A 12313-nucleotide genomic window follows, 5' to 3' on the forward strand; every position below is an offset into this window, starting at 1 on the left:
ATATTGGATTCCTGCAGTGATTTTACGGGGCTGTCAGTTTCTCATGTCACAGATTTATGGAAATACCTTACAATGGCACCCAGCCTTCCTCACAGCTTGATCCTACTCTTAAACTGCCAACCAAATGCCAACTCACGTGTCAACTGCACGGTAACTGCCATAGCCTGTCCAAACGTCCCTTTCTACCTTCTGTACAACAATCTTTGGTCATTCATCTTTCCACTCTCCTGAGAAGGTCCTTGGCACTGCAATAACTGCATTTCTGCCTTCTTCTAGAAAGCGTTTAAGAACATGGCTGTCTCAGGCACAGGACACACGAAGGAGCCGTTACAGTGGGACGAGGCTTCGAGTAACAACAGCAACGTAAAATATCCTGTGGTGGGATGTTTTTACCTACCTTTCTCCCATCAGAACACATTTCGTCTTCAGCAGGGACGTTGGGCTCTTCTCTGGCTTTTTTTTCCACTTCTTCTGATTCTTCTACTTTGTCTTTTGAATGCTGAGTTAACTCTTTGCTATCTAAGACTTCTGATTTTGGCACACTCTGACACCGCAGCCAAAGCGGAGATAAGTGATCGTACTGAGTGTGCAATATGCGAACAGCAACACTGCTCTCAGCCAGTGACTTTGGAAGATCAAATCCATGCTGTACGTCACAAAACGTGTGCTGTTTGAACCTGTAAATAAGTTAAAAAAAATAACATTCCCTAGTAAGATTGGCAGCACTTACATTTACATTCCTTCCTAAGAATTCAGATTGATGTTCTACGCTAAAAGTCACCTAAATTCTCTTTTGTTGCAGGGCACAGCCTAAGAAATCGAGTGGGATGTCACGATGCGCTTCCCGATTGTCCTGACAGCTGTCTGTAAGCCCTTCCAGAAAAGCTGTAACTGCATAACGGGGATCAAGAGCTCCAAAGAGAACAGCCCTGACTGACAGGCTGACAAAGAGGCAGAATCAGGCGGCAGCTCTTCCACACAGTACATTCCTGGTAAAACAGGCTAATTTAATGGGAAAATTCCTATATAGGTGACGTCACTAGCTGTCTGCATCACATCAGTCTCAGCATCTTCCACATAAAATCCAGAGAGATGCACAGACATGAAGGTAATTCTGATAACTGACAGTGTCACACAGACAGCAGTCCTTGTGACCATGTAGGAGACGGGAAGAGCAGCACAGGAGGTCACTTTGCATCAGATCAAGTATCTAACTCGGGAACTTGGGTTCTTTCACCAGATACAGAGGTTTCTTGCTCATTGCAATTTCTGCCCAACCAAAGCCAGAACAATTTAAAAAATTCTTATTTTCTGAGAAGATCAGCTAGTCACACATTCTAAGATTGTTCTAGGAAAGCAGCATTTATTTTTTAATTCTGGGTTGAAATTTTTATGTACATCTCTAAGCTGACCAAAAGGCTTTAACACTAACCCAAAATGGGCTCTTCCTACAGGTCAGTCTGACACTGCTCAGCACTCAGCCTTCTAGCTACCTTAGCAACAGTGAAGGCAAAGTCCTTCTACCAATTTATTCCTCATATTTGCAGAGTGGGAGTAGGAAGTCTGCTCAAAAACCTTGTTCTGAAAAACAGATGAGTTAAATGGAAATCTAATTTAAAAAATCTTAGCTACAGAACACACTAGGGAGGATATTTGCATTCCAGGCCCTTCAGTCTTTTATCTAACAGACAACTGAGCCCAATGCACCACTTTGCAGGAAACTGTAACAGCTTAGAAACTAGTTTAATGCATCAGCAAGAAACATTACTTCCAGAAGAATTTCAATTTTCTGCATGAGTTTTATTGTTTTCCTTTAAAAATTCTTCTGGCAGTAACAGGGTTCTCCTGTAGCATTTTAAGAAACAAATTTTATATATGTATAAATATATATATATTTACACATATGTAAAACACTCCTGTTTCTTTAATAAAACTGGGATGTAACCACTACCTTCCTTAGCAACAGGTTGGTATGAAATCCATCAGCTGGGATGTCTGTAGAATAAATCTATTCAACATGAAGAAGATGATGAGAAACTGGTTCTTGGTGTTTACTTGACTTGGGTATACAACAAATTACTGACTTCAGCATGCTGTACCTTACTTGCTTCGTCAGATTGGCCCAAATACAAAAAGTAACATTTTTGTCCTTTATGATTGCCTCCATATTTCCTGTGTCAGAATCTTCATACATATTACCTGTCTACAAAGAAAAAAAAGCAGATTAAATAATGTTTTCTTCTTATTTATAACTCTTTGATTTACACTTGAATAAATAAAAGAAGACACATGGGAATAAAAATCCAACAGACTAAGCTCAGGTATGCTGCACTTATGTACTAAAATGTAACAGTTAAAAACTCAAATCTCTCTGTTAAAATTTGAACTATGTTATTTTAATTCCTCTGACTTCAATTCTGTCAGTAACAATACTGCCAAATATGGAATCTTACATTATCCCCTTCAAAGGTACTGCCTATCTCCCTTAATCATGTTCCCTCAAAAATACTTCTTAGGACAAGTTAAAAAAACAACAAAACCAAGCCAAAAGCAGACTTACTGAGCAATAAAGCACAGCCCACAGACTATACCACAGCCACTGCACAGATTATTTTATATTTTTGTCAATATAAAACTTGTGAAATTATAATTACCTTAGGAGTTTAATCCTAAAGTCAATAAAGATGATCAAGAATTTAACATTCCTTAATTTACAGAGGGTTTTGACTGTGAACAAGCATACAGAGGGTTCCTAGTTCCTTTACTCCCTTTCCTTTTTTGTTTCCACTAGCAATATTCTTTTGCTAAACATACTTGTGTATTTGATCGATAGACTTAAAATAGCAAGCAGGATCACCTAGATACATGCAACCCAGAAAAACTATTCCCAAGTACATTTTCATTTTCTTGTTTAAATATTCTTTACTCTTCCTAAGATCTTAGCTTAAAAACTATTTCAGTCGTACCAACTGGCACTAAAAGATGTGTACAAGCAGACCTTATGATCTGCTTTTCACATCTGCAATTTTTTGTACAGTCAACTAACTTTAATTTAAATCATTGAGACAAAATAGGAAACAAGTTTAATACAGCACCTTCATTTTCAACATTTCCAGTTCTCACAAAATATCACAATAATTTCACATGAAATGTCTTTATGGTGGGAATTTCCAGTGTAAAGCTAAGATTTGCAGGGGGTTTGAAGCAATAAAAAATCTAGCATCTGCTACACACATGACCTGGAAACTCAAATACTAAATTTGGAAACTAAACACTAATCTCTGTGACAATTTAAGAACAAACAAAACCAACCATCACAAGACACTTGTAGCTAACTTCATGTGCACTGTGAGAAGTAGTAAATCTTACCTTAAGCAAGTGTTCTGTTGCTCCATCGTACTTCTGCTGAAGCAGATTCTGCAGTTCCAGAATGGATTCCTGGTACTGGACTGTTTCTTTTTCTGTTATCTCACTTGGTGGTGTGTCCAGTAAAAGAAACTGCAACTTCTCAATTAACTAGAAGACATTATATGTGGGAAAAGTATCTCTGTTTTGACACCACCCTTAATATACTGTGTGTTCTGTCATAAAAAAATGAGGCAAACTTTCTTTCTTTGTACCTAAACACATTTTAGTCATGGAAATAATCTTTTTCTATTATATCTCTAGAAATTGTGCTAAGCCAGCATTAGCAGAGAGCCAGTCAACCACGCCAAGTGTTGGAAATGCCAGGGAACTGCTTGAGAGAGTCCAGCACAGAGCCACCAAGATGACGAAGGGAGTGGAGCATCTCCCTTATGAGGAAAGGCTGAGGGAGCTGGGTCTCTTTAGCTTGGAGGAGACTGAGGGGAGACCTCATTAATGTTTATAAATATGTTAAGGGTGAATGTCACGAGGATGGAGCCAGGCTCATTGACAAGGGGCAATGGGTGTAAGCTGGAACACAGGAGGTTCCACTTAAACTTGAGAAGAAACTTCTTTCCAGTGAGGCTGACAGAGCCCTGGGACAGGCTGCCCAGGGAGGTTGTGGAGTCTCCTTCTCTGGAGACATTCAAGACCCGCCTGGACGCCTTCCTGTGTGATCTCATTTAGGTTCCTGCTCCGGCAGGGGGATTGGACTGGATGACCTTTCGAGGTCCCTTCCAATCCCTGACATTCTGTGGTTCTGTGGTCAAGTGTGCCTTCCTTCATTCCTCTAGCCCAATTCCTTCGTTCCTTACCTGTGGACTGTGAAATCTTAGCCTATGAAATAGATAATTTATTGAACCAGATGGGTCATATTAAGAAACATTTTGGTCAAAAATTAGTTTTCATGGAAAGCTTACAGCTTTATTTTTGAATTTTAAAGCTTAAAGCTTTATTTTGAAATAATATTTTCTATAGTAATAATCTCAAGTACGAAATCTTAAAAAAAAAAAAATAGGAAGACAAATACAATTACATTTTAATTCTCAGAATAATCCTTATCGTGAACTTTGGAACTCTGTCATAACATTGTTGTCTTCCACTACATGCTCATATCTTAACATCTAAATGCTTGTATAGAACTAAAAAACTCCTAGCTGGCGAAAGTGACCTGCAGCACTGAGATGAGAGAAAGGGAGGATCGGATTATGTTTTATATGTCTCCCTTCAGACTCGCCAGACTCTTCTTCCCCTCACCTGTGGAATCATTGTGCTGCTGCTCATTAAAGGTGTGGCAAAGCAGCACAGAACTGAAATGACTCCTGTCTTTTTTGCACTGCCCTTTAACATGGTCTGCCTCGACAGTGAGGTTGGTCCCTGTCAACTCTGAGCTGCTGATCTCCAGGATCTCACAGTTCAGAGTGTTTAATAATTTCCATTAAATAAACACGTAGAACAGGAAAGAAATGCTCAAGTGATTTAGAGCAAGAGAAGACAGACAATCTTTTTGACATCACCTTGCATTTCCAGTAGGGGTAAAACAAAAATGCCTGTTTTCTAGTATCACATCATACTCCACCGAGCACACAGTGCAAGGCAGTGTATGTTTACAGGACCTGAAATAGCTGGAACTGCTTCAGTGTTGGATGGGAAACATACAGCAGGGAGAGGAAGTGTGTTTGTGGGAAAGATGTGACAGCAGGGAGAAGAGTGGCAAGAAGGAAGGGAAGTGGGCAATTGCCAGGCTTTTGCTTGGGTTGCAGTGGAGAAGGGAAAGGAAGGATTTATCTGTTGAAATTCTTGGAAAGGACCAGCACATTCCCTGTGGGCTCAGAAAAAGGCAGTACCTGGAAGGTGAAAATTGCAGCACCCAGCAAGAACTCCAAGAAAGGAAACCTAATGCTCAGAACCAAACCTGCCCCAAGAAAAGTGGTATTACACATGTGACTTTCACCTCCAGTTTCTGGAGAAGCCCATTTAACTTCCTGAAAAACACTATAAATTTAGCATAAATGAAAATAAAATCCTACATTTACAGAGCAGCCACAAATTGCTTAAAATTGCCTCACAAATCAGCAATGGCTGGTAGCCTGCATTTTGGAAACTCCTGCTCTTACACGACACTTTACTGGCTCTAAGTGTTACACAATAAGGCTGCTGTCCACAGAAGCATCTTTATATAACATGAGCTTATATGTTCTGGCTCAAGACTGTTCAAAGTACGTGGCAGAGAAGATGGATGCTGGAATACTGGAGCTCAGTGTAGAAACACTACACACAAATCCCTTAAATGCACTGTATATTTAAAAGTCAGAAGCCACCTTCTTTAGAGTTAAGAATAAACCTGCAATTTAAAAAATGGAAAAACTGGAAAAAAAAATCTGTGTTTTGAAGGTTCTAGTCAATTTCAAGGAAGCAAAAAAGAGAGCAGGGCTGCCAAGGTTATGTTCTGGTAAGCTTAAACTGAAACATACCATTTTAACACTTACATTTAGCACCTGTTCTCCCTTCTCCATCACAAGTTGAACGTCCTCATTTTGATCTTCACGCCATAAGCTCATGAAAGTATTTATTTCCTGCAGAACAGTTGGGTCAGGACTTCCATCACAACTCAGGTAATGCTCCCACTACAAAAAATGTTCAAAGAAAAGTAGATATGGGCATGTGGTGCAAATGACTCATTATTACAAGAAAAAGGACTCTGAAAGACAAATATATTATAGTGATACACTCACACCTGCATCTAAACAAGACTGTAACACCACCTGGCATACCACTATGGCAGAAAAAATTGCTTTACTGTGATATTAATGTGTTAAGATACTCCTGCCCACCTCACATTCACTGTTTACACTCACTCATCAGTGGCTGCTGCTCTGCTAGAGACTGCACATTTACAAAAGCAATGAATTCAGTACCTGCCACAAATGAGAAGTGGAAAGAATAAATGACTGAGAACATAAACGAGGAACCAGTGCAGGTGGAAGAGGCAGATGGTTCTCAAACGAGATACTGCCAACAAAACTGAAAATTCCTACACTGGCAATAAAGCTGCTTAAGAGCTTTCCCCAACATGTTTATTCCTCCCTTTTCTGCCTCTGAAGGAGATTTCCTCCTCCTTATCACCACCAGTTCAGCTGTTCTGGTGGGAACGTGAAACTCTAGATCTTTTTTTTTTAAATAATTTTATTTTCAAATCAATTATTGGTCATTCTTAATGAAAAAAAAAAATCAGCAACAGGCTAAACCCACTTAACTCCACACATGAGCCTAACATTGGCTCATGGATCAATTTATCACTTATAATGTAATTTTTTTCATCCATATAGTAAGATATTAAGGAAACACTGCCTCCTTGTTTACTGTGAAGATTGCATTACAATGTAAAATGGATCTTTTAAAGCAAAAGGGCTTGTATAATTGCATTCCCAACCACTTCCATAACCATTTCCACTGACTTCAAAAAAAGCAGTAATAGGTGAGTGCTCAGTACACTGGAAACTCCTGTATGAAAGACTGATCAGTCTTCAGTAATTAAAACATCTGATTTCTTTTTATTTATTTCTTTTACATCTTTGCATTTAAAAGAGAGCTTCAGTTTCACCATCCGGAAAACACATCCTTAAAAATAACAACACTTGTTCTTTGAGGAAAAGGATACATTTCACAGTAACCTGTAAATGTGTCTGTTAATCTGAACTGCCATTGTTCAGAAATGGACATGGAAACTCAGCATTTGGTATTATAACTTTCTTTTACCTTAAATACTCTTAACAACAGACTAATACAAACTCTATTATCTCCCATAATCTACCAGTATTATAATTTAAGATCTATTTTTAAAATCACAGTTCTATTTTGCTGTTACTTTTCAAAACAAAAAAAATGTTGTTTCTCCTTCCGAGAAATACTCTTCAGAAACATCCATAAATAACAACTGTCTCCTTTCAAAGTGACTCGCAGATTCTCTTGTTCTCAAGGATAATGAAGTCAGAGCTTGTCATCAACTGAAAAACGCAGTAAAAATCACCCGAAGATGTCAAGAGGGAACTGTGAAGTTATCATGCTGCACCCTTGTGGCAACGAAAGCAACGGGCAGAGCCGGCTACCCCAGCGAGGACTGTTCCCTCTGCAGGGCTCCTGAGGCCACATCTGCAGTGCAGCACCCAGTCTGGGGTCCCTCAGTACAAAAGCAAAGAGTGGTAAGTTGGGAAGCCCAGAGGAGGGACATTAAAACGGTTGGGGGTACTGGAGGAAACAACACATGAGGAAAGGCCGAGCTTTGTGAGTCTGGAGAGGACTAACAACGCAAAGGGAGGAGCTAGTTGCAATCCACCTGTACCTAGAGAGGGGCTACAGAGGCAAACTTTTCTCAGAGGTGCACAGGGAGGACGTGTCAGGACAAAGAGGCCAAGATCATCCACTGTAACAAGGGAAATGCCAACTGGATTTAAAGAAAAATTATTACAATGAGAGTCGTAACGGACTCAGCTGGGTTGCCCAGAGGTACTGTGGTATCCCCAACCTTACACATTTTCAAAACTCAACTGAGCACCTTCACCTTACTTGAAAGTTTGCCCTGCTCTGTGCAGGAGGCTGAAGTCTATGAGTTTCAGAAGTCCCTTCTAGCATGATTTATCCTATGATTCTAAATTTGTTCTACAGAGGCTTTAGAAAGGATTAAGACAAGATAAATACAAGACAAAAAGAAAATCCTTGTGTCTACAAGTCTGTTTAATCTTACCTGGAACCAAACTGACCAAATACCATTATCAGTTACTGAATGATGTTTGATGGATTTAAAAGAGCTAAATGTTCTACTCTTGTATTTCCATACTTTATTATTTAAAATTTAACTTTACAGGCATAGAGTACTATAATATTACAGAATATTCAACCTACATGTATGTGACCCCTAAACTACAGACATTAACTCTGAATTGCATTTGTACCTATTTCAAGTCCTGATATGTGACACAGATTTGTGTCCTTTAAAGTTTTGGCCAACCTCTCTCCAAATGATGAGCTGTGATATCCAGAAACCACTGGAACAAATGTTGTCAATTGTCTCAAATTCTACAAAAATTTTTTTAAGCCCCAGTAGAGATTTTTTTATGTAATGTTTAAAAGTAGAATCAATTAAACAAATAGAAAAAGAAGGACAAATAGCAGAACATACGAAACTACAATTCCCCTTGACTGCTGGTAAGCTGGGGGTCCCTAATTCTTTGATCAGCTGGACAGGCTTCTCTTCATTCATGTTTCTTTTCTGTGTACACCAAAGTACAGAAGACAGAGGAGAGTGAGGATGGCCAGTTACTACCTTGAGATGGAACTTGAACTGCAGTCATAGCTCACACCTAAGTTCAAGAAATGGAAGCATTCCTGGATCCTATAATGGAGACGAAGCCTGAAGCTCCTTCAGTGTCGAACCTCTACTACACTGGGCAGATTTCTGGAAGAACGCTTACTTTTGCACGTGCTCTGTGATCCCTTTTCCACTGCTGTGCAGACAAAAACTTCTGTTCCAGAGAACGAAGTTCTGCCAGTTCAGACTCCCTTCGTTCCTGATCCTGTTAAAATACACATATATCAAATAGAGGAATTAAAATATTTGGTTTACTGCTTACAATTATTTTTTATCAAATTAAAAAAAAAAAGAGGATATTTGAATGAATTATCATTTAAACAAATCCAAACACTGACAACTAGCTTTTTTTCTGAAAAATTTAATTGAGAAGACTGCAGCAGTTTGCAATATGTTATTGTCATCACATATCAGTTGCTGAGCCATATGATAACCATAACATGTCATATGATTGTTAACCTCTCACTTGAATAGTTTCCATACCATCATCCTGGAACTATCCGTAATGAGAGCTGATGAAAAATGTAAGCATATGTGGGAAAATGTGTGCAAGATGATTTTTTTTTTACCCTTCTAATTTATATTATTTTAAATGTATCTTCTCTCTAGGGGGAAAATAATATTTTGTGAAGGACAAAAGCCACAGGGATTCCATTCTATTTCTGGGGGAAAAAAAATAATTGTAGTAAAACTCCTTTTCTTTTCTTTTTTTGAAACACAAAAATATTTAGATACTATTCAGGTTTTTTTTCTGAATGCCAGTCATCTTAGGAAAAATAAACATACATAATTAAATATACACACACACACACATATATATATATATATATGAACATGCACACATACAAATCAGTGCATCTGTCCTAATATGTAACCACTTCTAGAATTTATACCAAAATTTTCTTGCCACAGCTGTACCAAATGTAATTATAAGGAACACAAAAAAATTATTCAATTTAAAGTATAGTAGAAATGGAAAAAATTAAGTATTTATTCAAACTGGAGTATCATATATCCCAAAAGTTAATGTATTTAACCACAGCATCTTTATGTATCAAAACCAGGCAAGACTATCTTGTCTCAGAGAATTTTTCTGAATCAAAGCAACACTTGGGCAAATATTGGCTGAGTGAAAGGCAACTACAGAAACAACCCAGCATCATTTCTCTTGACTTTACATGTATCGTGTTTTATTTAATTACTAACCCAGCTTACTACCTTCTCAACTTGTGGGATCTTACACAGGAGTACTTTTCAGTGATCTGGCTAGATTTTTCATTACCAATTTTAATCTAGTGACGCTAGAAAATTTCCTCTACGTTGTTCCCAACACTAAGGACATAAGGAAATTCCTTTCCATTCTCACACTAGATTAATAACTTTTTATAGACCTTATCACAAGTTCAGAAATAGGATTATAAATTTTCAGTAACTGCTGAGCATGAACTAACTTTTGCCTTAAGCTTTTCCATCTGTTCTTGTTCAATTCTCTCCTTTTCAAGTCTTGCTGCTTCTTCTTGAAGTCTGGCTTCCTCTGAAGATTGGGAAATGTATCAAGAGCATAATTATATTTTGCTTAATAAAACAAATTATTTTGTTATTAGCTGTAATGACAAAAAACCCATAATAATGAGCAACACAAAAGTGTATCTTACAGTGCAGAAATCTTGCAAATAAGCCAAATTACTTTGAATCATAGTATTAAAACACACTATCTATGGCGCTACTCCTATCAGCCTGTGACGATACAAGTGGAGATGAGGGTCCAAGCCCTTTTCCCCCCTCAAAAACAGCAGCAGGAGTGCTCTCTTTATCTACAGCTTAAATTCTTAATCCAATGTCTATGGTGAAACTGCCTGAGTGGTTCAGTCCCAAGTTACTCTTCCCTCCTACAACCTTTGGTGGGGTACCTCGATCATAGAGTTACTTCTTCACTGAAATCCTTTTCAGGATCAGATACTCCTGATCACAGGTTTGGCTTTTCTTTGCTGCCACAGGGACTAGAAGATGGGAGAGGATGTGAAAACTAAAATTGATTTCAACCTCTAAGCCTTCAGCTTAAGCTAGCACAGCCTCTGCATCAATCCAGATGCTCCCAAACAGTGGCTTGAGTGTTACTGCCTATATGCAACTCATTCCAAATACATCTGTGTTGCACAGAGGCAAGAGCAGGGGCAGTTCCCCAATCTGCCTGTGCTCACCTGAACCACTAACCAATCCACAGAGGTTACTAGCGATTAGTAGTCACTTACTGTTACGAGCAGTCATAGCCCAAACCCCCACCAGGATGGATTAATGGCAGAAAGGGAAGTAGAAGAGATGGATCTGATGTTCAGACAGGGCTATCAGGTTGTGATACTGAACTGCAGAAGCAGACACATTCAGATGGGGAGGACAAGTCAAGTCACGCAACTGGGATTGCATTTGAAGGACTACAACAATGACATCCAGTGGAAAGATCTTGAAGAAGTGTGTAGAGGCATCAGTCATCAGTAGAGACAGAAGTAAGCCCAAGCAAACTACACTTCAGTCTATCCAGGTTTGTAGACACCTTATCTGCTACCACTTCAGAACACAAGTATTCTGTTGGCCTTCTTTGGGAAAAGTCCTTTTCAGAGAATTTCTCTTGTCTACTGATAACTAGGCTTGAAAGAAGATGGGGCGAGGGGGAAGAAAACCACAAAACATCGTATTTCTGACTTGCTGAGGATATTTCAATAGGTAATGGTAAGAGAAAAAAAAAACCCCAACATAATTCTTCCAGCTATCCTCCTTCCCAAGTTCCTAATCATGGTAGAAGTAGCAAGACAGCGTGGCTCCAATAGGAAAGTGAGATGGAGGAGGTGGTAACAAGTAACGCAGAATGTGGCCCGAGGGACGAATCACCTGCATTTGTGAAACAGGGATGGATACTGGTGCACACACAGTTTGTGAGGTTACTTTCTGCCCATTCAATTGATTTGGCCATCACGTTCCCTGTAAATGAAGTGCACAGTACCTTCCTCTTTCAGCCTTCTTTCTTCTTCTTCTTTCTGTAATCTCAGTTGTTCAGCTTTGCTAGCTTTCTTTTTGCCACCAGACTTGATGTTTGCAATAAATTAGAAGAAAACAAATGTCAATAATACTTTAATACATTTTGGGAGGTATTTGCCCCCTATAACTTTGCCCTTCTAATCTGATACCTGAATTAAGATTTTTAGACTTCTTACACAGTCAATGAAGCCTCCAGAATGGTAATCCACATCTTGGACTCAATTTTCTTCTCATTTTCATGATGCAATACATGCTCTTACAATTAATGTATCATTCTATGCTAGATGCTCCTGAACACGGCCACACTAGGGAAATATTAAAATCTTTTCTTTTAATATGGACACTGAGTAACAGGTAGATCTGCTGACAAAGTGGATGTTACAGCTTCAAACGTTTTGTGAAATATTTGGAAATGTATTTTGATATATAGGCAAGTCTGTCATTTAGAAGCCTCTAATTCACAAGACAACTAAGAAAGAGTTCTCTTTACTGTCATAAAATCCTAAC

General features: G+C 38.7%; 1 protein-coding gene across 1 annotated transcript in view; it reads right to left on the bottom strand.

Moving 5' to 3' along the window:
- The window catches only part of DNAI7 (dynein axonemal intermediate chain 7), a gene marked incomplete at its 5' end in the record, with an annotated part of 19637 nt that extends 7784 nt beyond the window's left edge, over positions 1–11853 (bottom strand). Inside the window, 7 exons of the mRNA XM_029085036.1 lie at positions 398–677; positions 2100–2203; positions 3370–3516; positions 5895–6032; positions 8877–8978; positions 10225–10307; positions 11772–11853. Coding sequence (XP_028940869.1) covers positions 398–677; positions 2100–2203; positions 3370–3516; positions 5895–6032; positions 8877–8978; positions 10225–10307; positions 11772–11853 — 936 coding nt within the window. The remainder of the gene's footprint in view (positions 1–397; positions 678–2099; positions 2204–3369; positions 3517–5894; positions 6033–8876; positions 8979–10224; positions 10308–11771) is intronic.
- Between the last annotated feature and the right edge of the window lie 460 nt (positions 11854–12313).

The sequence above is a fragment of the Antrostomus carolinensis genome, unplaced genomic scaffold (assembly GCF_000700745.2).
Source record: "Antrostomus carolinensis isolate BGI_N321 unplaced genomic scaffold, ASM70074v2 scaffold34925, whole genome shotgun sequence".
Classification (NCBI taxonomy): domain Eukaryota; kingdom Metazoa; phylum Chordata; class Aves; order Caprimulgiformes; family Caprimulgidae; genus Antrostomus; species Antrostomus carolinensis.